Source organism: Hylaeus anthracinus, unplaced genomic scaffold, assembly GCF_026225885.1.
Source record: "Hylaeus anthracinus isolate JK02 unplaced genomic scaffold, UHH_iyHylAnth1.0_haploid 12001, whole genome shotgun sequence".
Taxonomy (NCBI): Eukaryota; Metazoa; Arthropoda; class Insecta; order Hymenoptera; family Colletidae; genus Hylaeus; species Hylaeus anthracinus.
In genome coordinates, this window is record NW_026534348.1 from 11292614 (window position 1) to 11319696 (window position 27083).

The 27083-nt window shown below is 39.1% G+C and overlaps 2 protein-coding genes, 1 long non-coding RNA gene and 1 other non-coding gene across 6 annotated transcripts in view; 2 read left to right on the forward strand and 2 right to left on the reverse strand.

Annotated features, from left to right (window-relative positions):
* The first annotated feature begins 303 nt into the window (after positions 1 to 303).
* LOC128890901 (serine protease snake-like) lies at positions 304 to 9755 on the forward strand. Of its 2 annotated transcripts, XM_054149885.1 has the most exons (7): positions 304 to 479; positions 585 to 762; positions 857 to 1783; positions 3607 to 3807; positions 6634 to 6887; positions 7844 to 8139; positions 9080 to 9755. In XM_054149885.1, the coding sequence occupies exons 3-7, from the start codon at positions 1696 to 1698 to the stop codon at positions 9435 to 9437; spliced, it is 1197 nt and encodes a 398-aa protein (XP_054005860.1). In that variant the 5' UTR covers positions 304 to 479; positions 585 to 762; positions 857 to 1695; the 3' UTR covers positions 9438 to 9755. The 2 variants fall into 2 exon arrangements, with proteins under 2 accessions (XP_054005860.1, XP_054005859.1); XM_054149884.1 differs by having other exon boundaries at positions 304 to 1783.
* Positions 9756 to 10863: 1108 nt separating this feature from the next.
* Positions 10864 to 27083, reverse strand: part of LOC128890897 (mucin-2) — a 28517-nt gene continuing 12297 nt past the window's right edge. Inside the window, exons 2-7 of one of the 2 annotated variants that reach the window (XM_054149874.1) lie at positions 19524 to 19579; positions 19318 to 19358; positions 18762 to 18915; positions 18635 to 18682; positions 17331 to 17446; positions 10864 to 16616 (exon numbers count right to left, since the gene is read on the reverse strand). In XM_054149874.1, coding sequence (XP_054005849.1) covers positions 12228 to 16616; positions 17331 to 17446; positions 18635 to 18682; positions 18762 to 18915; positions 19318 to 19358; positions 19524 to 19575 — 4800 coding nt within the window. In that variant the 5' untranslated portion in view covers positions 19576 to 19579 and the 3' untranslated portion in view covers positions 10864 to 12227. The remainder of the gene's footprint in view (positions 16617 to 17330; positions 17447 to 18634; positions 18683 to 18761; positions 18916 to 19317; positions 19359 to 19523; positions 19580 to 27083) is intronic. The other variant, XM_054149875.1, reaches the window with a different exon arrangement.
* Trnaf-gaa (transfer RNA phenylalanine (anticodon GAA)) lies at positions 19882 to 19954 on the reverse strand. The gene has a single exon. It is a non-coding gene; the product is annotated as a tRNA-Phe (tRNA).
* LOC128890903 (uncharacterized) lies at positions 22220 to 25530 on the forward strand. Its single transcript, XR_008460708.1, has 2 exons — positions 22220 to 22460; positions 22551 to 25530. It is a non-coding gene; the product is annotated as an uncharacterized LOC128890903 (long non-coding RNA).

A 27083-nucleotide genomic window follows, 5' to 3' on the forward strand; every position in this document is an offset into this window, starting at 1 on the left:
CCACGAATTTGAAAAGCTTCCATTATCGCTTCCATAAATTGTAATCGACGAGGATCTATCGATTAAAACTGCATAAAACGATATTTCGTCCTGTGCTTGCGTCAATATCTATTATAAGACACACGTAATTTTCACTAACTCAACATTGTGTAAGAACTACATCCGAGATCAGCCTCTGCGTGATCTGACATTAGCTGCCCGCCAATTATACTAATTAATAGTACGACCACCATCGAATTAATGTCGATTACCGACTGCTGTGACATTTCACCCCAGAAACAATGGTCCCAATAAAAGTCGGTCGCAATCGCGGTGGAGATTCAGGACAGCTCGATTGCGAAATACTTGATAATTGTTCCTGGGATGCATCGCTAATTTTCTTTACTCTCTGATATCCAAACGATGGGTCAAAAAATTATCCAAAAATTAAATACGAAGAGCTGCTCTTTAGCTTTATCACAGAGCTTTGCAATTAGAAAGTACCTTATGATTGCTGTGTAGATTTGTGAATTATTCAAAATTAAATGCAAGAAAGTATTCAGCGCCATTTTGTTCGGTATTATTATTGGATTGGTTGCTTTCAGATTTTTATGTTTTCGATTGTATATGAGGATGGTAGGAAAATTCTTCTCCTGCATAATACGTACGTATTATTATTATTATTATTATTATTATACTTTTTGTATTGAATATATGACAACGAAGAACAAAGTAAATGTTTGGATAATTTCACGTTCGCGTTGCTAAAAGATATTCGACAAGGTATAACTTTCTTCTATATGTTTCTCTATTATTCTATTTGCAAGCATGCGATACATTTAATAAATCAACGAAGAATTTCTTCAATTTTTTTCAGAATTCACGAGAAGCATCAGGCATCTCGCGTAAAATGCAAATCTCTGGCGGCCGTTCCTCAAATCCGGTTTGCGGTATAAGGAAACAACTGAATAATAATCCGTGATGCGTTCGCAATCATGCTTCCGATTTTCAGAGGTCCCGATAAAACAATTCCAATTTCAATATTCATCGAGCTTTGAAAGCTGCGACGGAGTTACGACTAATCGCGTTGTTTCTGCAAATCCATACTTTCACAGATACAGAAATAAAACTGAAACTTGATTGAAAATATATCTTGTCTTCTAAACGGTATAAGCACGTGCATCGATGTTGATATTTTGTACATTCCTGCGTTTAGGGACATAAATGTACAAACATCCCCGGTTTAGTTATAACGACTAAGGTGTTTTCCGAGTAAACTCCGTTTAAACCTTTGTTCAAAAGAAGAATAAAGATTCCTGAACGAGTTTCGACGCATGCTTTGCACCCAAAAAGGATTCTATTGCCACAAAACGTCTACGAAGGCTTCACAGTCGCCAGGATGAATATCCTTAGACGATCGTTTTTCAAAGCCGGTTTTCGCGACACGAGGAAACAACTAAATACTAATGAAGCGCGGGCACGTTTGTGTCTGTGCGTTGTGTGCATCGTCGTCGTCCTCTTACATATATATTTCACCAGGAAGATCGAAGCTGACGAGCGTGAATCTTTCTACGAGTCTTTCCCTTCGGTCTGATTCACCGCGTCACTTCGGCTTGCTCGGCATCATCAGTTTAGTCTTGAGCTGCACGCCACGCGGATTGCTTTATCGGCACCCGGTGGATTTCGTAGCTCGGTTCGGTTGCCCTTATCGCGGAGATGTGCGTCAACGTTCTGCTGATCATACTCTCCCAATTGTGCATAAGTACCTTGGAGTTCTCCGTGGAAGTGAAGGACGACCTGGCTGGTGAGTACACAAGTAAATGTTACGTAGCGTGTCTCGTTGGATCGTCGTCTGCGTAGATGGAACAAACACAGGGTCGAATCGTGCTGTTCATTTTTTGGTGAACTCTGTTTTTCCGCGACGAGAGGAATTATGATCGGCGTATCTTTCATTCGGAGCGAATCGTCGTTATTGTACAGTCTGCGACAAAATTGCTGGATACTCGGTATAAATTTTCCGGAATCCTTGAATCGGGTTCTTTGATGTTTGTAAATATTATAATGAATTTTTCGTGGGTATTAAAGAGACGTCATTGTGTATAGAAGTATGGCATGGTATTTAGTTTTTAATTATGATTAGACTGCGGATCTTCATGCATTTATAGGAAATTTGAATGAGCAAGAACGTACAAAATGCAAACAGTACGCAAGAATATGAAAAAGATTGAAAGTAAAGTTCATGTTACAATATTTGCAGAATAAAATCAATTCCTATATAGGTTCAATTTTCGTAGGCAGTCTAATTGCGATGAATCGTGTATGAAGAGGAGTGTTTCGAATGATCAATTTTATGTACACTGTTGAACTATTATGTAAACTAATTAACGTAGACGTAATATCGATGGATGCTAAGAATGATTCGAATCTACATATAAACGAAATCCTTATTTACCAAAGGCTTCCAGAATTTTACACCTTAAATGTTTATAAAACTTCAATCTTCGCACACAATAGGTACAATAGGACGTCAGCAACTGGTAGTGGTAAACACAAATAACAGGAAAACTCACTTCCGTGTGAGAAGATTACCGATAACAATTCCAAACGTATAATCGATAATCGTGCACTGTCGCGCAAGAATATTCGCTACCAATACATTCAGTCAGAGATACGTTCATCTTGCATAGATCAGAGTTTAACATAGCTTTTCACAGTTTTCCAGTTACGATAATGTAAGTGATACGATAAAGAGAATTTTGGTATTTTTATTTCTAAACCTTGAATGCCCTAAGCTTAAAATTTACTACCGGACTTTTAAATCGAACTGTACACTTGCAATTGGTTTGTTTTTAATATTTCGCTGTATGTATGTCACCATTGATTAATGTTGTTTTGAACAAAAATTAAAACAGTAAACGTCAGCTGTAGAAATTGTTCAAATAATAAATATATTCATACTTTTTTAAATTTAATTTTGAAAATCAGGCTTCCAAGGGTTAAACAAAGATTTCGTGAAAGTAAATAACAAAAAATTAGATTTCATTTTGAAGCAGCACGATTGTCTCCTCCTCTTAAGTATCGGTTCAGTCAGTTCAGTCTTTTATTAAAGCGATCAGTTTATACAGATATCAAAACTATTTCACTAATACTTTCTCTAGTTGATTACATCACATTTTGTTTACATTTTTTTTTTCTTACAGGCTGCTTTATATCCGAACATACTTTCTCGCTTCGATCTCATTCACTCCCTTCTTATCTCTCTCAAATATCACATCTTAAAAACTAGCTAGAATAACGTATTTCTCTGTTTGTATTTTCGCTTAGTGCCAGTTAAGTCTTTTTGCTAGACCCCCTTTATCTTTACCTTACTTGACTATTTACATTTGTTGTTTTTATTGTGCCTTTAACTACCTCATCGATCCTTTTGGGTATCCAAACAAACCTCTAAAACCGAAAAAGCTCTAAAAATAATTAGTACTCTTGTTTCGATAGGAAGATTTTTCATCCCTATCACAGTCACTCTTAAGTATCTCTCGCATCGATGAGTCTTCAACTTCCAACTCGTGTAACCTTCTGTGTAGTACCCCGTTTAATACTAGATCCTTTATTTTTCATTGCGCGTTGCAGAAGGAAACCTGTGCCCGCTGGAAAATGGCGAGCAAGGGGTATGTAGGAAGCTACCCGATTGTCCGTCCAGAATGAAGGAGGTGCACGAAGGTAGAAGAAATTCTGAATCTTCGGGAAGATGCGGATTCCAAGACTTCGTAGAGATCGTTTGCTGTCCCATCGACTTCGACGATAAAATTGGCCGTCGAGCAGCGGAAACTGGTATGCTTTCGTACCCTAACACACGGCGCAACCGATCAGTTTCAAACCACTCTGAAACTACTGTAGTGTGCTACTACCGCTGTAGTAACTCTGTAGTTGCATGCGACCGTGGATTTAGGTAAAACAAAAATAGTGGAGTAGGTAAAACAAAGAGTGCAAACGGTTTGCAACACTAATTTCAAATCGGTTGCGCCGTTTGCGCAATCGAAGCTTCCCTGATCCAACCGCTAGATGGCGCCACCGGCGCGAAATTCAAATTTTGCACCTACTAATCGCTGAAAAACGTTTATAATTGTTTAATTTCAATCGAAATCGTATCAACAACGGTTCTTGAATGTTGCTAATAATCCATACTGTCTTTCACGAGTACCTAGGTACATTATTTATATGCAAAAAGTTAACAAACCACAGAGTAAAGCGAATATTTCTAACGAAGTAACGCGTAGTCAAGACTTGAAATCTTCGGTGATCGTTTAACGTTTCAAATTAAAATCTTGCATATTTGACGAAAACAAAAATGACAAAGAAGCCACATTTTTGGCGCGGAAGAAGGAATTCCCCATTTAATATAATTATTGTTATATGGTGAAAATCAAAATTTCCAAAAACATACATCCTTAATTTTAACCTGTAGTTTACATATATAAATTTCCACGAATAAGAAACAATATTTAGTAATATAAATTAACAAAAAAAAAAAAAAACAATTTCCCAAAAATAAATTACTCAAATAAATAAATAAACAATTTCTTTTGGCATGAGTAAACTACCTATACAAAAATGAAAATTTTTGAAAAAAAAATTTTGTCCTAGCTCCTCTAGTTTTCAAGATATTTAAAAAAACATTGTATTCGCCCCAACTTTAGGGGCTGTTTTCACCCCTTCAATATGAACGATTGCCGATAAAAGAAAGTACGTGTCAAATATTTTTTTCAGAAAAACCAATCACATAAATTTTATCAAAATCTGTGTGTGACAATTGGATATGTTCCCTTGTAAGCCTGCGTTCTCCGAGATAATCGTCGATCCTAACGAATGCCGCGGAGTTTATGTCTCGTCGTTGCTTCTGTGAAATGCGAGAATCGGAGATTAAATCGCCTGTTTCGCGAAAGGCAACGATTAAGTGACATAATTGCGTTGATCGCGCGGTACACAGAAATTCAGATATGCTCGCGTGAGTCACGGCTGTCAGCGTAGGATACATTCTAATTCAAATATCGTCATTAGCGACACGCGGAGCGGCTAGGGAATACCACGGACAGTCGGATGATCCTAAGTTCACAACCTTCTGATTCGCGTTAAAAGTCGTCGGCGTGTAGTTTTAACGGTCTCTCTGATAGACCGAGAAGAAACTTGAAATGAGCATTGAACTCGAGGAGTCTTCGTGGAAAACGCTCGTCACGGTATTTACAAGGAATTAGGTATTCACGTTAAGTCATGCTAGAATGTAGTGAGAAAACTAGACGGAATAATGGAAGTGTGATTTAGATAAAGTAGAAAATGGTTAAGGAATAAATTTGGCGCTTTTAATAGACACCAGATGACTCAATATTTAATAATAAAGCAAAACAGGTATATAACTATATTTTCATATTGTTCTCAACAACTAGTAAAAATACGTCTATTTTATCATTAAAAATTTTAAAATTTCGCATGAAAGATTAGACTAGATTTTGGGTGTATTTGATAATAAAGCAAAACAGGTTAACATATAACTATATTTTCATATTGTTCTCTACAACTAGTAAAAATACGTCTATTTTATCATTAAAAATATTGAAGTTTCGCATGAAAGATTAGACCGAAGAGTCCAATTAATTTCAGGATTAAATTGCGAAGTAATTGATTTCTGAAAAGCGTTCTACCTTTTTTAAATCACCTTGCCTTTAATGGAACCGACAGATTCGTTACGTTTTGTATCGAGTTAGGAACTATAGGGGCACGAGTCTTCCACCATCGACCAAAAAAGAAATCTGCTAGCCGAGTTTCATTCGCCCCGAGCGATTGCTTTATCCTTTGTACGGCGCACGTAGCGTTTAATGTCGGTTTGAAAATTTTCGACAATGTATTACGATTATAAATGTGCATACATCATTCGCATGCTCCATTTAAAATTTAAATATTCGCGACCTTCCGCCGGGAGTACGATTCATACGTAAAATGAGACACGTGTGCACGCATCTGGGAGAAGATACATATCTTTTTCGAGTTTCCTTTCTTTTGTACGTTCATTCTTTTTTTTTTTTTATATACCGAGTTTGTGGAATTAAACGGTGCACTAAATTGTTAGCGTAAGGTGACAGAAAACGTCGATGCCCATACTATGGCGCCCATATTCCCCCAAGCAGGCTTCCTTTAAAGAAACTGGTTTTTCATATATAGTTTTCTGTGCCTAGAACAGTGTTTCTCAAATCTCGCCTTCCTGTGGACCTTCTCATAATAAATGAACCCCCGTTATACTTTCAGCATACTTTAAAACTGCTTTTAAACGAGGTACATTTACATTAATTCAAGTTAAACGTTTTCGTATCTTTTAGTACGATCTGTTCACACGATCTGTTTGCTATTATAATGAGCGATAATAATTAGTGTAGCCAAGCTGTTTTAATACGGAATAATTACAGAAAATAATAAGACCGTTTCGAAAATATTCTCTGTGATAGTATTCAAAATATTTCAACAGTAGTGTATATATTTTTCACGATGTTCTGGTTATTGTGATTTTTTTTACGAATTATTCTCAAAGTAATTAACTTGATTATTAAATGAAGATTGAATTGAATATATTTTGATTGTCACTGCTCTGAATAATTTCGTGAATTTCAGCTTGCCAGCAGTACGACAACGAAATTACAGTGAACGAGGTGAAACCGGATGACCTGACTTTTCATATATTCGGCGGAGTCCAGGCACAGTCGGGCGAGTTTCCTTACATGGTTGCATTAGGATACGAAAACGACAACACAGACGAGGATGCACCACCCATCAGATATGGTTGCGGAGGTAGCCTGATATCAACCCAACACGTGTTGACCGCGGCCCACTGTGTGAATAACATAAATGAAAGAGTTCCCATCGAGGTAAGCACAATCGAATACCTTAACTAAAGGAATTTCCAAAAGGGGCTTTGAGATATTACTTTTTAGCAACAAAATACATGGTAAACACTTCGACGACAACATCTTTCACGTTTAATTGCGATCGTATGGATTGAAATCCCATGCTATTTATTCTTCATTAAAAAAACAAAGTTCGAGAACATATGACACAGAGTCATATGTGCAAAAAAATTCATACAACTACTCGAAACATATACGTAGAGTGATATGAAGAATTTATTCGGAAACGTCAAAACTACCATTTAATTTAGACTTTCATCATTAAACAAATAGGGTACAAATACTCATGGGACTCTTTGTACATGTAAATACAGTGGGTGTAGAATGAATTCGTACACCGATCAATTTCTCAAAAAGTTTTGTGTGAAATTGTACTTTCTTAACTTCTTTTTTTGTAATCAATGATATGTTACATATTCTCGGAAGTCTCTAAGATAGATATAGTTCAAACAACATTTACTAGTTAATATAATTTGTGAAATTAACAAAAAGATGCGAAAAGTGGGTGAAGGTATAGAAGCAATAAGTTTTTGGACGATTCTTATGACGAACCATTTACAGCAGAGTTTGTAACGTGAACGCATTAGTTTATTGAAAACATAAAATTTCCAGCAAAGTACTTTTAAACAGTTGTGCGAATACTTATTGCTTCAACATTTCTATTGATTAATTGTCTTTTTCTTGTTAATTTCGCAACTTACATAAATAGCTATTCCGGGAATATGTAGAATGTCATTGTTTATAAAAAATAAGTTAATAAATTACAATTTTACGCAGTTTTTTTGGAAATTGATCGGTGTACGAATACTTTCAACACCCACTGTATGCTTGGAAAGTGCGCTCGTTTCCTCCGAAACAATTATCCTCGAACAAGCAACTACCGATAAAGAAATTGAACTGCCATACTCGATTTACAGGTACGATTGGGCAACGAAAACATAAACAGCACCGCGACGAGTGTGCAACGTATACCGATCAGCGATATAATTTCTCATCCGCTGTACAAACGTAGCACGAACTATAACGATGTGGCCATCCTTAAATTAAAAACGAACGTCCAGCTATCGACCACGGTTAAACCTATCTGCCTTCAAACTAGGTCCCTGCACACGATGAATATTACATCAAGAACGCCTTTAGTCGTTATCGGATGGGGCGACACGAGCTTCGACTCCGAAGGCTCCAGCACGCTGATGAGGACGCCTAGTCTCAGGTAACGCGTGTTTAATCATTTATTGGAGAGCTTAATCGAAAGCCTGTCGATAACTATAGGCCTCTAACAGTTAAAAGTGACGCGGTATATTGACGACAAAATTGTGGATACCATTTGGATTTGTAATTAATAACTGCGGTAGAAAATCGAGTAGGGAGTGTTTTATAGGCTTTGTTTGTTTGTTACCATCTATTCGGTACATAGTTCATATACAGGGTGTCCGAAAAATGTTGGAGGTCTTTGAAAGGGGTGGTTTGGGAGGTGATTTGAAACAACTTTTTCCTTTGCAAAAATGTCGGATGGGGCTTCGTTAAGTAGATATTAATAAAAAAAACCCGACCAATCAGAGCGCGCGGATACCGTTGGAGCGGCCGCGGTAGCAAAGGCTACGCGCTGAGCGGCCGCGTCAATATCATTCGATGCACGTCGAGTCACGTGTTCGCGTACGAGAGCGGCTACCTAGCGCGTAGCCATCGCTATCGCGGCCGCTCCAACAGTATACGCGCGCTCTGATTGGTCAGTGTTTTCCGTTAATATCTCCTCAACGAAGCCTCGGACAACAATTTTGCTAAGGAAAAAGTTGTTTCAAATCACCCCCTGAACCACCCTTTTCAAGGACCTCCAACATTTTTGGGACACCCTGTATTGAGCGCAGTATATTGGCGACAAAATTTTGGATCCCATTTCGATTTGTAATTACTAGACTGTGGTAGAAAATCGAGTAGGGAGTTTTTTATAGGCTTTGTTTGTTTGTTACCATCTATTCGGTAGGTAGTTCAGTTAGTAGTTCAGTGTTTCTTTTCTATTTGTCACAAAGCAACGACTTGAAAGAATTTGAGAGCATAGGAAGAAAAGGACAGTGGCAATTCTCACGAATCATCCTACACTTTTATAAATATTCTAACAATCACTGTTTGCTTCACGTTCGTAACAATTACAGTCTGGTGGACAGAAAAGAGTGCGCCAAATTCTACACTGGGTTTAACAAGCTGCCCCAGGGTATCGACGACACCATGATCTGCGCGATAGACAAAAATAGTAGCAGGAGAGCGGACGCTTGCCAAGGTGACAGCGGAGGTCCTTTATTAATGCTGACAGAGACGGGCGACAGTGTAATTGGAATCACGGCATTTGGGCAAAGTTGCGGCAGTTCTACCCCCGGTGTTTACATGGCGGTGCACTCTTTCCTGGATTGGATCGAGGAGCACGTGTGGCCGAGCAACGACAGGGAGAGAGAGAAGGAGCCAGAAACGATTAGCGTGCATTTCACTATAGAAGTAAGAGATCCTGAAGAGTAAATATGACGCGATATACCCAAGGCAGGCTTTCACGTGGAAGTAAATATATAAACAATTGCGTCAAATGGGCGTGTTCTTCTCTGATAAGACAGGGAAAAAATTCTAGAAGATAATAAACTAAAGTTATGTGTGCGCTTTCCATACAAACTGATAAAGTAGAGACTGATATAATTAATAACATGGTTTCTAGTTTAAAAAACAAGGATAGTGAATGTTCGAAGAGACTTCGTTTACGTTTAACAGGAATTTGTGCAATAATAATGTTATCTAATAAACTGTTATCGTGTCTCGTTCGATGCACGTTAATTTAAACTGAAATACTCCGAATGGTAATTCAACAGTTCCAAGCATTATTTATTTTTACGTTTGGACTCCTTGGTTTAGAGTCATCCTCGAAATGTACGAATGTTACTGAATTTACTAAATTAACATGTAACACGACTTTATTAAAATAGAATGTACTTGTATAGAAATTTTAAATATTTGGGAATTATAACAACATATCGAAAGGTATCGAAACATACATATTTTAAATATAAATACTAAGCTGTATTTGTTCATATAACTTCTTCTTCGACAAATACTAAACATTAAAAATCTTTCTTTCTCAACGACAGCTGTTTCCTTATTTTATACTTTTATATATTAATTTAGTAAATTCTTTTTATACGTTTATTTACCTAATGATAAGTTGCATCGTGGCGCCAACAAGGCCATGGATATTATCTCGAGGATAAAATCGAATTAAATTGAAACATCACGACTCGTATAGAAATCATTTTACACCTTGGACATTTTACACCTTGAATTCCAGTGACGAATTACGAGGCTCGTCGAAGAAGCAAGGAACGACGGGTGTAAACATTAACAAAACCCTCTTTTATTTATTCACATTCTGTACAAATGTATTTTACATAAAGTCGATAATGTCTACCGTGCCGACTAATGTTTTATTGGACGGCGATCTATGTGATGTAAGCACCGATTTCGAATACTTTTAAAGCGAAGTACGATTAAACGGGGCGGGCAATCTTAACGTAAAATTAAGTAGAATAAATACACCACGGAAAAAGCCATTCGATTTTTGTGTCGTTTCTCGGATCTCGAACAGTGTTTTCAGTGTAACGACGAAGTAAAGAGTTCTCCAAATAATATTGTAAACGTTATAAGTACGTATTACATGGACCTTGTACCTCTTAAATCGATACTTTTAATATACCCCAAAAAAAAAAAACGTAAACGAACGCACCAACACCAACATTTATAGCGAAATTTTCAATAATCTAAGTCGCAGTTCAAGTAACGTAGGCTTCCACTTTTTCTTCATTGGATCAATGAAAATGTTACGCATAATCATAGATCGTTTGTACAGAGACATACATGCGTGTAAATTGACGTTTCCCACGTGGAGGCAAGTTATTAAATCTACACATCGAAGTTCTTATTTATTCAACAGAGGATGTACAACGATTATAATACAGTATGTTTGTACGTAATGCAATGTAATACTGTTAAGATCAGGTGCAATTGCAGGCATGCACGAGTACAACCTAACGAACGAATTCCAAAAGATTTCATTAACGATAGCTATTATCCACAGATGCGTTCGTCCATCTGCAACGTGTCGAATGAAATTGATCGGGAGTCGTTCAACAGCTCGCCAACAGCATCGTATAATCTATATTCCGAAATTGTGTGCGTGTGAAATGTTAAAGGAGAAGTATTTTCATCGAAACAGCAGTGGATCAAGAGAAATATCGATGCACCTTCTTTTCTTGAAAATGTTGTTTTACAGTCTGAAGCGACATGCTAATAACAAGTACTTGATGTCTTTTTGTACGAAGACAATAAATTCTTTCAGAACGTTTAATATCGTATGTTGAGGGAGTCACGAGGAAAACAAAGACATATTTTTGTCGTGATGTATTCATTCAAAACTGACTGATTTTATATACAATATACATGTGTGATAAACTGATTCATTCTTGATAAAGATGTAAGAATTAATATAAGAATTAATATAATGTGAAATTTTCAAGTCTAACGAAGAAAGCTTTGATGTCTTAATGAGGATGTGCATCTTGCCAGTGTATCGTTAAATGTTAACCCTCTTTAATCAAAAATACTATAACAAATTATTTTTGTTAGTACCCTACGCACATCCTGTATAAACATCGACTGAAAGCGGATCGGTAGTAAGATTCTCTTTCACCGAAGCCCCTAATGATATTTTCCTCTTGAAAATATGACTACAGGCTCCATGATACCTGTATCCTACTCTTATCGTAGCAAATAATTAAGAATGGAGAATACACGTCACGTAAAATCATTTTTTGTATTCTCTCTAAAAATCCACACAACTCGTATAGCAATACTACTTACGATACCTCCGAGTACATCATCGAGTTTTCTGAAAGAATACGTAACCCCTGTACATCAAAAGACACCAAAGGGCACCCTCGCAATTAACAAAACACCTCAATATGCAAATACACTTAAAGAAAAAAGGGTATACTTTCCTGATCCGCAGCACAGTACATTCCCAACCACCCATACGAACAATCTCCCAGCCTCGAATTTTGCTTATACCAGATACCCTTCCCTAAATCATCGAAAAGGTGTATAGATCACGTGCACCAAAAAATTTGAAAACCCTGAAGGAACGACGATCGAATTACACGAAAGGTCGCGTTGATGGATGGTCTCCGTTCAGAAAGACACGTTTAGGAAGGGATTTAGTTCCAAAGCCCGTCGACGCGAACCCGTTCCTGTTCCAGCGACCCCCGTTTCTCACCCCCATTTCGTGGCTATCGTGTACAACGATCTGAGGAGTTCCAGCGCTCTGCCATCCGACGTGGAGGTCTCGTCCTCGTGCAACGAGTTGATCGTGTTTGACGTGCCCTTTTCGGATCTCCTCACGATGCTAGGCGAACTCTCGGTGGTGGTTCGAAATCTTCGACTTTTTCTGCTGCGATACGTAGTAACAGGTGGTTCCGTGAACGTGGAGACGGTCGAAGGGCTCCTGGCGCGAGTGGTGGACCCAGCGGAGGAAACGCTCAACTGGTTGATCCCAGCCACGACGTTCCTGGACTCCTCCGAGGCGAACTCGTTCACTGGCAATCTCAACAACGCGTTCAACAATTCGTCCTTCTCGCGTTGCATGGTCTTGTTCACAGGGTCCTTGCAGTGTCTTACCAGAAGGAGAACCAGTTGCCTCACTGTCTCGTTGTTGTCCGCCTGCTTCATCACCCTCATCAAGGTGCTGCTACTGGAGGCGTTCAGTTTCCCGAACAGCTTCTCGGCGACCTCCTTCTCTGTTCCATTCAGGGTACTGCTGCTGGTCGTCGTTACCGAATACGGTATCAACGAGGAGACCAGGGCTTCTTGAGGCAGAGAATTGGTCGACGTGATGGAGGACGTGATGGTAGTCGTGATGCTCGAACGCGTGGTGATCAAGGGCTTCGGAGTTGCGGTATTCGCAGCTGTGAACGAGGTTGGGAGCAGAGAGAACGTAGTTGGGGAGTCCTTTTCCCTGGATATTCTCTGAGACGAGAAGGGTACGTCCGATTCGCCGCTGTAGGACTCTTCCGTGCTACTAGACGTGGTTTCATCCAAAGACGGGGTGTTTCCGTACTCCGTGCTCTCGTGGCTCCCTGTGAAGCTGTCCGACGCCACCGTCGTGCTGACGTCAGACTCCAGACCGTGATTGATGTGCTGAGGATCTACGAAGACAGACGTTTCCCAGAGATGGGTTACAGCTGGCGACGAGGTCCAATGATTATTATTCAGTAGCTTCGGATCCTCCTGATTAACAGATTCGAACGAGTCAGTAGAGTCTGTATGCGAACAGGGTGTAGTTTCCACCTCGACGGTGGTGCTTGGTTCCGTTGACCTTGGAGCAATCGTCGTCGGCCTCTCGGTAGACCTCAAATTGTGTTCGTCCACGCGGTTGTACGTGTTCCTGAACTTCATGTAACTAGATCGCGACGTAGCAAGGGTACGACTGCCGGATCTCTGCTCCGATATCAAGGATTTGTGATGCTGGGACCTGCGAGATTGGTCTGCAGGAGTTTCATAGATCCTAGGAGAGGTCGTCGTCGAGCGTAGACCTTGAGAGGACATCGGGGTGCTAGGATACTGCTCGGAATTGAAATCAACCCTCGCGTTCTCCTTCCTGAACGTCTCTGCGTGGGTCTCATACAGCGGAGGGGTGAGTTGTTGCTCAGGTTTCTTGCTGGTAGCTTTCTTGTTCCAATTGAACGGTCCCACGTGCACCAGCATAGGCGCTGGAGATGGCGTCGGCGAAACCACGTAGTTTTCGCTTACGGGCGTGGTGGCGAACGACCTGTCCTCCCTGTAGGGCTCGGTGACAGCGGTGACACTGTTGTTTTGGAAACCTCCGACTCGGCTTTGATTCCCTGTCTCGTCTGTTGGAACGTAGTTGTCAGTCTGCGACGCTACGTTACCTCTGTCTATCTCATTGTTCTGATTATAAAAGCCACTGGTGTCGGTAGCGAAGGGCGTGCTAGGCTGTTCGGCAGAGAACGTGCTCTCGGTAGTTGGTACAGAAGTCTCGTAGTAGGAATTGGTCACAGAGTTAGTCGACACGAAGTTCGTGCTGGGTTCGTAGGTTTCTTGGGTGTAGGGTCTTGGGGTAGTGTAATAAGTAGAAGGAAGGGTGCTGAAGGTATCGTAAACGGTTTCTTGAACAGTGGTAGGTGGTTCAGTGGTTGGATAGACAGTCGTTAGCTTCTGTCTGAGGTCGTTCCCATCGTCAGAGAAATCCAGGACCTCGTCTTTCTCTCTGATGGACGAGGTGAAATCCTCTTTCTCTCTGGGGTAGGCCGTGGTAGCTTCCGAATCCAGGGTCGTTGGGGATGGCTCGGTTGGTCTGATCTCCGTGAGCACTTTCTTGAAGGTGTCTGGATCCAGAAGATAAGCCGATAAAGCGTGGGTAAAGACCTGAGCGAGTTCTCGAAGCTTGGTGCTGTTGGATCTTCTAAGATCGTCCAAGGATCCTCCGCTTTGCTGCAGCTCGAGGTCCTCGTTGTAGTCTTCGCCATAAACACTGGCGTTATCCAGACGATCCTCCGTCGTCACGTTGTTCTCAACGGCGTCGTTCAGCTTGAACAACTCCGCGTAGGAGTCGATGGTATGCCGCGTCAAGATACTGGTGGGCACCTGGACGGTTCCGTTGCTCTTCTTCGAGATGACCGACTTCTCCACTTCCTCCTCCGACTCGAGGCTGATCGAGGAATCCGTGGTCTCGTTCGAGTCGAAATTCTCCGTGGCGGTAGAGAAATACAGAGCTAGGGAATGAAGCGTCGACGGAGCTGGTGGGCCTGAAGGAACGGACGGTTTCTCGTCGGTTTTACGCTTCTCGGACAAACTTGGTACGTTGTTCTCCAAGTTCTTCAAGGAGTGCAGCATGCTCAACGCGTGCTCCCTTTCGGAGAACCTCGCAGAGTTGGTCTTCGACTTACTCAACGAGTTTGGGGAGGAATGTTTCAGTTTTGGTATCAAAGTCTTCGCAGACGTGTAAGTAGGCACCGTGGGGGTGTAGGGGGTGGCCTTTGAGGTGGTTCCAGTGGTTCCAGTAGAAGAAGTAGCGTAGTTCTTGGTAAAAGGTACGTAGGGTCCCAAAGTGGACATGACTTTTCCCTGTTTATACGTGAAGCTCCTGTCGTAGGGACTCAGATCCTTCTCCGTCACCGCGTTCTGTTGGTACGCCAGGGTGGTCCTGAACGGTTTGTCCGTGGTCGAACTGATGTAGTTTGGTCGATACACGGGCGAATCCGTGGCAGGACTTCTGCTCGTTGGCTTGCTGTATTGATTTTCGAAAGCGCTGTGTGTCACCACAGGCCCGTCGGTGGTGCGTCCGAAATTGTTGCTGCGGACGGACGAGGTGGGCAATGGGAACTGACTGGTGTACTTTTGTTGACCGGAGTTGGGTGTCACGCTGTTGTACCGATAGCTCTCCGTGGTCGCGTACTGTCGAGTCGTGCTAGGTAGATCCGATCCTGTCCCGCTGACAGCTGTCCTGTCGTTTCTGTTGTTGACGTTGTTGTTATTAACGTTCCCTCTGTACTCGTAATTGCTGTTGGCGAACTGCAGCGACTCTGTCGTTTGCGGAACGTCAGGACTCGTGGCGACACTTTCCGTGGTGGCCTCGTCGTTGCAGGGAGGAGTTACAGTTGTTGCATATTGAGTGGTCGTTTCGTAGGGAGCAGAAGTAGTGACTGTGTACGAGTAGTCGTTCGTTTGAGCGGAAACGTCGTTGTTTCTTCGTTCGATCGACGCGGTGGTTGACTCGTAATCGGAGCTCCTAGTGGTGGAGTCTCTGTTCACGTACAATTGATAGTAATACTGATGAGAATTGCCACTGTTTTCGTTCAGCCAATTTCCACGATTGCCGACGAACGCCGCGCTCTCTGCTAGCTGTTGAGTCTCTTTTATGGGACTGGTGTTGCCAGCCCTGAAAGTTGTGGACTCCGTGTAAGACGGAGTGACTTTTTGAGAGACCGTCGAGGAGGTCGTGTTCCTGGCGAAACTCTTCAGCTTTAGCCTTTTCATCGCCCCTTTCTCGTCTCGTTGACTGTTCGAGTTTCTGCTGGCGATGTGGTAGTTCTGAGCCTTCTTAGGGGTGTTGTAGTAGTCTTGACTGGTCGTTGAGAACCTGTTGACGGTTCCCTCGTCGGTGTTCCTGGTGAACTGACTGAACTGCGACTTGGTGCTGGAAGTCTGACTCGACTGGAACCCATTGCTACCGAACAATGGATTGCCATCTCGTTGGCCACTCGATTCTTGGCTGAAGTTGTTCCCAGAGTCGAAATACCGGGATGTCTTTATCCTATCCTGCACTTGGTTTTCTAGCGGAGGTTCCTCGTACGTTTTTATTCGTCCATTCTGTTTTCCATCGTAGCTGAGGTTCTGAACGTCGTAATAGTCCTGCTGTCCACCAGACTCGATCGACTGCTGGTAGTCGTACTTGGATCTTCGGGATTCTGCACGTTTTCGTTCCTCCTCGATCAGCTGCTCGCTGCTCTGCTCGTAGAGCTCCTCGGACTTGCTGCAGTCCACTTTGAACCACCAATCGCAGATCAGTTGCGATTGCTGGAAGATGGTGCCATTGGGGCAGAGGAACGATATCTTTCGACCGTTGTCGCAGATGTGGAACACCTGGAAGGAAAGTTAATTACGTGATTTTAATAATTCGTCACATGAATTTTATTTTAACTTTCGAGGGAAAAACTGTTTCATGGTTATTTATATTTGGTATAGAAATTAATTCTACGACACTCCAAGTACATATTAATCATTCCTCAGTCAAACATTCGAGCATAATACATGACGTGGTAAAACTGAAATGTGAAAACAATCTATGTGTTTCATTCGTAATAAATAATTAAATGTAAAGACACAGAGTCAATTTCTATACCTAACAATTGCCAACTATACCTGTAGTCTGTTAGATGGACAACAATAAAAAAAAAGCGTTGGCTATCGAATTTCTCATTTATATAAATACAGATTCATTTTAACGAAGATCAGATTGACAACTCGGAAGATTAACAATTTAACTTACCAAAATGACGAGTAAATACTTTTACTTACGTTATACTTATAAAATGATTGAATATAAAATCAGAGAATTAATTTCTGTAGTTAATAATTTCATGAATTAACTCCACATGAAAACACTATGGTAAACCCTTAAAAATTTCCTCAATTATTCTAACAAAGAGTGTTTTCACGTCTCGAACGTCTCACCGTGTTCTTCGACTTGCTCTTGATTGTGCCCGGCGCCAGAAATCGCGACCGCGCAACATCAAATCTCGCGTTTGATTAAGGCAATTACGTTGGGCAAGATATATCAAGCCGTTCATTACTTACTTGACAATTTGTCTCCAAGTCCGCGTAGTAACCACCTTTCAGACCTCGGCAACTAAACGAAGTGGCTGGGATCGTCGTGAGAGCTGGAAAGTCCACTCCGGGTTGTCCTGTCACGCCTACCGAAAAAACAATCGTAATTTCTCAGGAGAGTTCATCGTCCCGTTTCAAAATTCGACAATTTTCCTTCTTCTTGGCTAAGTCATTCGCTTTGTTCTCTACGCAGGATCGAGGAGCAAGAGTTTGGAGAATAAACATCCGCGGACGTTACGATTCTCATGCAAAATGCGGACGAACGCGTATCACATTTTCGACTTCTCGAGAAGCATTCTGGATATTTGCCATAGCGTCTTATTTTGACCATGTACGAAACCGGTTTTGCGTATGCACACAGTTCTTTTAATAGAAGATGGATTGACTTGTTTCTTTTTAACTTTTTTTATTCTTTCTGTCTACGACGCAACTGTACCGGGAGTATTTAATAATAACAATAACAGACACATCATGCAGAAAATAATTTCACATGGCTTGTACGTAGCAGAAACGAGGAGATATTTTGTTGAAACTGTGGTGGATACGAAGTCGTTGTAAGGGGTCTTCTCGCTTTAAAGATTTAAAAAAAAAAATCCAACTCCGTCGCATCTGATGACAGTCTAGGACATGTTTCTAGGTTTACATTTAAAAATTTGTGGTATTTTTCAGTAGATTATGTATCGTATATCAAGAATTGTACATGGATTATGATTCGCTGTTAATTAGTAACTCCAGAAGATTTTTCGAGACATGAAAGTGCACGCAGTGAAAGCATGTTTTTCTCATCGCGTTACGCACCAAAGAATACACTGTGTATCGACTTTTAAGTTATCAAAATTCCAAGATCTTGTTAAGTAACCAGTGAAACTATGCGTATTATTTAAAAATGATCCGACGTGTACTTTCTCAATAGGAAGAAAAAGAATGCTCATACTCTGATACTATTTTTAGAAGTGAGGAGACCCCTTGGTACTATTCTTCTTTTCTTTCCTTCTTTTTTTTTAAAGGAAGATAAGACTTTCGAATAATGAATAAAAGAAGAGTTGATACCATTTCCTTTATTTCGTACTGTTCAAATGTTTTCATTAGTCTCTTATTTATTCACATAAAATTTTGTCCTTTTCTCATTGGAATCAATTTCCTCGCGACTGGAGTGATCGATTGTCGCGTCGATAAGTTTCAAAAGAATATCGCTTGGATGCATGCGTTTTATTCTATGAGATAGGAAGCTGGAAGAGAAAGTGAGTGGTGCAGTACAGTATTAATAATAATACCCGCTCCTTTGAGCCATTCCTTGAGAAGATCCGCATTGCCGAAGAAGACTGGGAAAGAAAGTACTTTAGAGACGGGACAGAGAGGGTTAATGGTTAGTTTCGACATCAGTAATTTAAGCATTGGAACCTTGATAAACTTGGTACTCGCCATTCTTCTCCGGTGCCAGTCTTTTGACAATTGTTTTCAAGGATTCGGTGTTCTCCGCTGATCCTTCCACGCTAGATAGATCCAGCTCTGATAGGAACTTCGGCAGGCTCGTCTTTTTATTATCATTCTCTGACTAGAACGTGGAAATTGGTCCGTGAGAAAATTCACGATTCGCGAAAAATGCCACGTAAGACGATATTATTACTTTTAATTTAATTTAATTCATTGGTGAGATACGAGTATTTCATTGATTTAATTGATCCTTTCAATTATTCCAACTAATCTCTTAGTTTTATCTTTTAAAGTGGAACATTTTAGATAACGAACAAAACTTTTAATGCGTCGGTTGATAAATAAAAATTAGAGGCTCGATTATGCAATCTATACGTGCTTCGTATGAATGATAACTATATTTCTGCATGTATTTTATCTTTCGTTTGTCGAAGCTCCCACTGATTAGGACGATAGGAGATAATTTTTATCTAGTATTACATTAAATATGTATCTATTACTGTTTATATAACATGGTAGTCACCTCTGTTTTGCAGTAGCTTGGCATGAAACTAACCACTGAACCTGAAAAACCGAATGATACGTGAGCAGCGTATTTCAATAAACGATTACCATCTCTTCATAGAATAGAAAAGATTCTATGGCCAACGTTCGATGATATCGAATGAAGCAGTAACATTTTCATTTCGTTGAAAATAAACATACCCCAAATAATAATGCGATACTTACATAAAAATATAATTATTTCGAGGTAGGCCATTCTCGACAAATCCTTACGCATGGTTCTATAACAAACAAAGTGTAGAAAAAGTTAATTCTCAGATTTGAAACTGGTAGTAAGAATAAAATGAAATATTTTTAAGAATCTTAATTTGAACAATGTTATAATTATTAATTTGTTACATGGTTTGAATTCTTTGACGACTTACTTATAATTCTTAACGTAACGTAGATTTTCTTCTCGCATTTATGGAACACGAATAAAAAAAAATTATGTGAAACGGTATTTTACAATCTATATATTTCTAGACGATAGATGAATATATGTAAATAATGAATATGTAGATTCCTAAGAAAAAAAAAGAATTGCCGAAACCCGGGATCGAACCAGGGACATTTAGATCTTCAGTCTAACGCTCTCCCAACTGAGCTATTTCGGCTTCTGGAAAATCACCACTCCATTGCTACTGATAAACCCAATATTTCTACGTGAATTTATAATAAATTTCAATAAATGTATATAAATAAATCTTATCTAATAATATTCTCGATTAATTTACAATCACACTTTATAATACAAAAATTTTAATTATTAAATTATAAATAAAAATTGTAGCTTATGCTACAATTCGCTACATTTAATAAAATTAATATAAGTTTGATTAAATTATTAAATAGATAATGAGAATTTATTGTTACAAAGTAAATTTCAATCCAAACCAGCATTATTTCTAGTTTCCTTTAATTCTCAATGACAATGAATTTATCATAAACCAGAGTTAAACAGCTATTTAATCAGATTGAATGGGTTTCTGCGAACCTGGGATCGTTTTCTCCAAATTACCCGCATTTCATGATCGTTCTCGCGATACCTACCTGACCACCGTGAGTTGCAGCATACTCGCCAATTTGAGAAAGCCATCTCTATAGATTGACTCATGATTAGCGATGAAATTACTCCAATTAAATTTCAACACTCTTACCTGATCGAAAACTATTTTAACTAGATAATAATATACTTTCAGGATCGTTATAAACCTCGTATGCTCCACAATATTGGACTGCACATGTTGATACAGTGGGTGTAGAATGTATTCGTACACCGATCAAATTCCCAAAAAACTTTTGGGTGAAATTACAGTTTTTTAACTTCTTTTTTTATAATCAATGATATTTTACATATTCTCGGAAATCTCTAAGATAGATATAGTCCAAACAACATTTACTAGTTAATATAATTTGTGAAATTAACAAAAGAATGCGAAAACTGGGTAAAAGTATAGAAGCAATAAGTATTTGTACGATTCTTATGACGAACCATATACAGTAGAGTTTGTAACATAAACACATTAGTTTATCGCTCCGTACGAGTTAGAAAACATCAAATTTTCAGTAAAGTACTTTTAAAAATGAAGAAGAATTAAAAAGATTTAAAAATTGAAGAAGATCCCACTTCGAATAACTAATAATTTAGTTAATTTAACGCTTAGAAGAGTTGCAATAATTATAAAATCAAAAGGAAATCCTACGAAGGAAGTATTATGTACTTATAAATTAATGTAAATTTCTTTTTTTTTAATCAAGTTTTAAAAATTAAACAGTTGTGCGAATACTTATTGCTTCAACATTTCTATCGATTAATAGTTTTTTTCTTGTTAATTTCGCAACTTACATAAATAGCTATTTTTTTTTTGTTGTACTATATCTATTCTAGAGATTTCCGAGAATATGTAGAATGTCATTGTTTATAAAAAATAAGTTAATAAATTACAATTTTACACAGTTTTTTTTGGAAATTGATCGGTGTACGAATACTTTCTATATCCACTGTATATAAATTAAAAACGCTTGACATTACGATTTCAAATTATTGGGTTTTTGAAGGAATGAGTTAAATATGTTACCAATCTAAATGAAGTAATTATTTTCTTCTAGCATCCGTACTTCTTCAAATCAATATCAAATTACATTTTTTAAATACATCCAAGCATAAAAAGTATTAATGAACGAGGTGACGAAGCTTATTAAAACAAGTGGATATCATTTCGTCGTAGTTACTTTCGAATAAAATCGTTTCCTATTTCTACCAGAAATCTCTCATCGCATGAATCTTTCGCAGGAAATACCGATAACCCCAACGACGCCGAAGAGAAAGTTTCATTCAGTAACTTTATTACAAATTATCATAATTTACGAGGTGAACATTTAGCAAATTTCATAGACGCTTATATTTGTTTCATAATCACTCGGTATAATGGATTGGTACAATCCTAGCGTTAATAAGATTTGTTTTAACAGAAATATCTTCAATGCGATATTAAAAATAATAAAAATTCGATACCTCACAATTGTCGGTTTAATCGCTAACCATAGTTATGGATTCCATTTCGCCCGACACTGTCGTCAACTGCCTCATTACTTCGTTACCAACTCATTGAGTTAATTAAATTAATGATTGCCATCTCAGGCAAATCTTCCTTTCAACTTCTTTCATTATTGACATGAAAATGTACAATATTTCTGTTTTAAAATACTATTAAATATATTAGGCCAAAGAAAAAGTTGGTGGGCACGTACTAGGTTTAACAAAGTTTATTCAAAATTTAAGAAAATCGTCTTCGATCCAATATAAAAAAATATGTAAAAACGCTACCAAAATATATCCATTATCTCCACACGCGCGCGCGCGCGCACACACACACACACACACCATCGCTAAATTTTCTGAACTTGACGATGTCTGGAAAGAAATAACTACTCGCATCAAATTCAATTTGGTAGAATTTGTGTATATTTAACTAGCGAGTAATCACAGGTACACAAAGTCTCATCCAAAAGTGAGCGCATCAGATTCAAAGGTTCCGTTGGAAGTGTTATGAAGGCTGCCCCCTCCCCCCCCCAGGAATCAGGTTCAATCGCGATAATGCAGCCGCGAGATCCACGCGGGTAAGTGTACCCTATGATTATCCGTGAAATCGATTAACCTAATCAAATCGCTGACCGTGGTAATGGGGTTTCTATTACGCGGCGTTCCAGGGAACAGAAACGTCGTGTCACGTATAGGCCAGTGTCCGTGGCTCAGTGACATTCAATCGGACATCACGGTTGGGATCGTTGGTCGGAAGAACAAATAGCGTCATGTTCTCTTTGGATGGTGAATGACGCAACAACGAAGATACGGTAGGGAACATCTTGTTCATTCTCACGGTTCAACGATTTACCGGACTTTCAAGATGATTACGGTAGTCATTAAATTGCCAGTTGGCATTTGATGCGACGCGCAATTTATGGTTAATCCTTTGGGCGAACCGCGATGAGTATTATAATGACGTACTTTCACTCACGGCTAAGACTCGACATGACTCGATATGATCCCGACGATCGTTGTCGTCCGTGTCGAATGTTTACTTTCAAGGATTGTCTATCTCGTCGCGATTGATTCCGCTGTTGGCGACCTTTCAACTTTGTAATCGTGCTCAATCGACGGAACAGCAAAGAAATTTCACCGAGATAAGTGTCCGTCTAGTTGAGATAGGCGGTATACGATGGGGAGAAACAATAGGGGGCTTATAGTAGAGGCTCGAGACTCTCCTTGTCGAAAGGTGCCCTTACTAAAAGAAAAAGAAAATCTCTGCCTTCTAGATAAGTGACACGCTAAAACTGATACGAGGTAACTGTACTCCTGTACTTGTTGAACTGCGATGGTAAGCAGGATCAACACGTCCGGAGGATATTTCGGAAAATAACAAGACTCGTTCTCATTATTGTTAGAGACTCGCTTCGTGCCTGGATTCATGGTCTAATTAACTCTTAGGAGCCTGATGATCCAAAATTAAATTTAAAAATACAGTGGATGTAGAATGTATTCGTACATCGATTAATTTCCAAAAAAACTATGTCAAATTGTAATTTATTAACTTATTTTTTATAAACAACGACATTCTACATATTCTCGGAAATCGCTAGAATAGATAGAGTACAAAAAAAAAAATAGCTATTTATGTAAATTGCGAAATTAACAAGAAAAAAACTATTAATCGATAGAAATGTCGAAGCAATAAGTATTCGCACAACTGTTTAATTTTTAAAACTTCATGTCCCTTGGTAATATATACTTTATTTAAAAAAGAATATTGTTTCGACATGGAATAAGAATATGAGTATTCCACACGTGTGAAATAGCAGGGCGCAGGTAGTAAGTAATATATATACAATATTTTATGTTTTATCCGACATTATCGCGTCGAATACGATCTATTTTACTCCATTACTGTTACAACATCTACTTCTAAGAGATACGATTGCCATTTTATATAAACACTGAGTTTTACAGCTGACCGCAAGTCGCGAAAGAAACTTTCGGGCCAGCCCGATACCAACGTAGGCTATTAAAAAAAAAAAAAAAAAGAAAAAAAATATTTTAGAGCCTTTCTTGGAAACTCCAGAATATTTTCGTGGATGAGTGCGATCGGGGCCCATCTGGAATTTCCAGTAATCGGTCCCAAAGCCCTCGCCGATGGAGAAGGGAAGCTTGCCGCACCGGGACCTGGCGGATAGCGATGACGAAACAATAGCCGGCAGATAGCGAAACAAAACTTGGCGTCTTAACGAGCGCGTACTCGCATACGTATACCGCCTTCCTCTTTTGTAATGCTAATTCAAAGGAGGCAATTATTTCAGGAGTAACCGGTAACCTTCTGGTTTCTCGAACGACACCGACCGTCCGACTGTTGTCGTCCTTAGTAACCGAAGGATACGCGTGAAAGTCGGTCGCAAAATTCTCGGGCGACGATCCCGCGGATACCCGAGAAAATTTAACGAACACGAAACGGAAAGAAACGCCTCCCGAAGCGACGGTGGTTACAACAGCTCGTCCAATTACTCTCAGATGTTGTTTGCCAGGCGCATCTCGTTGCCTCAGCTACGAACCAAGGCTAGGATTACTCGAATAATTTATTATTCGAACGCATCGCGAGCACTCGAGCAATACAAATGAGCCTCGAACATTTTAACATCGCCGTTCGAATAGGGTAAATTAACTCCATATACTATTGGGTTGTCCGGAAAAGTCCATGTTGATTTTTGGTAGGTGATACAGGTCTGAATATATCGAAGTGGTTGAAAACAAATAACATCCATACATCCCTTGAAAGGTGGAAAGGTTGTGGAACAAAATGGCACCTATGTAATTCAATAAATATATATTAAAATTCAAACGTGTTTTTGAATGTTTCTTAAAAATTGCCACGAACTTTCTGGACAACCTAATATTTTAAACCTCTATTGGTGGAGTTTGTCTCCAGACTACTCGTAAGGCATTTACTTTGATATCGAGGACGATGGCGATGCCAAGCGCCAAGAAGTCATTGTGAATATTGTTATTGGAGACATTGTATAATTGAGACGGGGACGTTATCTTGTGAGAAAACTAGGATTATTTGATAAAGCGTCGATATATTAGCGTGTAGCCTGAAAGGTACAAGGACCCATAGAGGGTTAATGTCAGTATTCAAAGAGCAATCAACATTAGGTGCAGAAACGAATTCCGTGCTTTTGTTTTCAGTCATTTGGAACTTTGATTTCAGTAGGAATATTTAATATATATTGTTATTATAATGTATTAAATTATCAACCTTCTGGGTTCTCGACCTGGTCTGCATTACAATTACATATATTATGTAACCCAAATCCTAATCTGATGACCACTACAACGTGTGTATGTGTATATACAATATACACAAGTGTGCTTCATAATTACAGTAATTGTAGAGAAATACAAATAAGGAAAATCTGATGGTTACTAAAGCTCGTTTAGATACATTGCAATGACCATCAGGTTGAGACTTGAACGTTCGTACTTTAATGTATAAAAATGATTGAATCTGTTTAACTAGGCCTGCTTAAACTAGAATTATAAATAATTGAATAAAGAGCCACAGAATTAATTTCTACACCTAATATGATATTTATAAACTTGACAAGCACTCGAATGCTGCTAATAAACTTCGAATACTATTGATTCCCCCATTAATATTCCTACATGAATATTACTAGTCATCTATCACTGTTTCTGTATTTGATGAGCACTGCGAATGGACCTCGAACGCTATCTCTAGATCAAAATCTTGCCAACCTATATTCCAGCGATAGTTCCATGGCAAAGCCTAATTATATGCCCATTATCGGCGTGCTACAGAGTTTGTAATAGCGATCGAACGACCGCGAAAGCGAGAATCGATTCGCCACTATTCCTCGACGCGCTCACTTCCGGTCACTCGGTTCACCATTCCTCCCATGAAATCGAATGGAACGACGAGGAAGCATCGTTGCAAGTTTGGATTGCGAACGACCTTATTTCATTTATCACTTTCATTTTACTTTAACGAATGTTATTGATTTCGTTCCATCCATCGTTATCTGTTTGATTTTAATATCTCTACGGTATCATAATAATACAAGATGCAAAAGAAGAAAGGGAATTAATATAAAATAAATTTAAATATCGTTCGTACCAAGCCTTTTCTACATCGTAATTCTAAACTTGCTAAGAAGAAGTTGTAAAAAGCAAATTGATTGAATTTTAATTGTAGCCTTACAAAAATAAGTTTATTTTCTGGTATTTCTGTTTCCTTTTGAAGATACTATTTGGGAGCTTCGCAATGCTTGTAACTCAGGGATCTACAAGATCTAGATACAGCGCTGATATCACAATGCTGTTAAATGCAAGAGGAAAGGGAAAAAGGAAGAGCTATGGGAAACTTATGAGAAGAATATAAATAACGGGTGAGAAGGATATGCGTCAAGTTTTACACAATTTTTCGTTAATTTCCATTATCAATTTTCCATGGAATCCATTGGTGAGCCAAGGAGGGCGAAAGTGCATTCGTATAAAAATGAAAATAAATGCAACGCATCTAAACAGCTAATACATCTTAATAAAAGCTGCATCTAAAAACGATGCTAAATTACTCATCTCAGATGATCTACGATTTCCGCAGACTATCATTATTTTTCACAATTTACGACTTTATCGATCCTCCTAACCCAACTCAGTATATGTTCATAAACTGCCTTCTTCATGTATATTCTCTGCAATATTCCGGACAGTTAGCTACATATTTTCAAATAAAAACAGACATTTATTTAATAATGACCATAATCTAGAAAACGTTCGTACTAATACAGAAGATAATTAAAATAGAAGACACGTTTTGTATCAATTCCTGATGTTTCTTATTATGGCCTATGCATCATGTAGTCGTATATAGTAAAATGAAAGTTGAAATCCGGTTACTCTTCTCGGAAAACATTACGTATTCCACGCGGTACTACGGAAAATACTCTCGAAGTAATTGTCCGAGATGCGTTAGTTTCTCGCGGGCCAGCTGTAACGTTGTGTTTTGAATTTCGAAGTAATTCGGATAACTGCGCGCTTTGAGAACTTTTACAGAAACCCTTCCACCCGGTGCGAAACATTTAGGTGAACACGATGTCGAATACAAATACACGGAAGCAACATTACCGGGTAGAGAACAGCCCTGCATTTTGCATGTGCCCTTAGGGGGAAAC

Coding starts and splice junctions, on each gene's coding strand:
- LOC128890901 (XM_054149884.1), top strand. CDS start 1,696: ATGTGCGTCAACGTTCTGCTGATCATACTCTCCCAATTGTGCATAAGT. Junction 3,808..6,633: donor CCGTCGAGCAGCGGAAACTG/GTATGCTTTCGT, acceptor CGTGAATTTCAG/CTTGCCAGCAGTACGACAAC. Junction 6,888..7,843: donor ATGAAAGAGTTCCCATCGAG/GTAAGCACAATC, acceptor CTCGATTTACAG/GTACGATTGGGCAACGAAAA.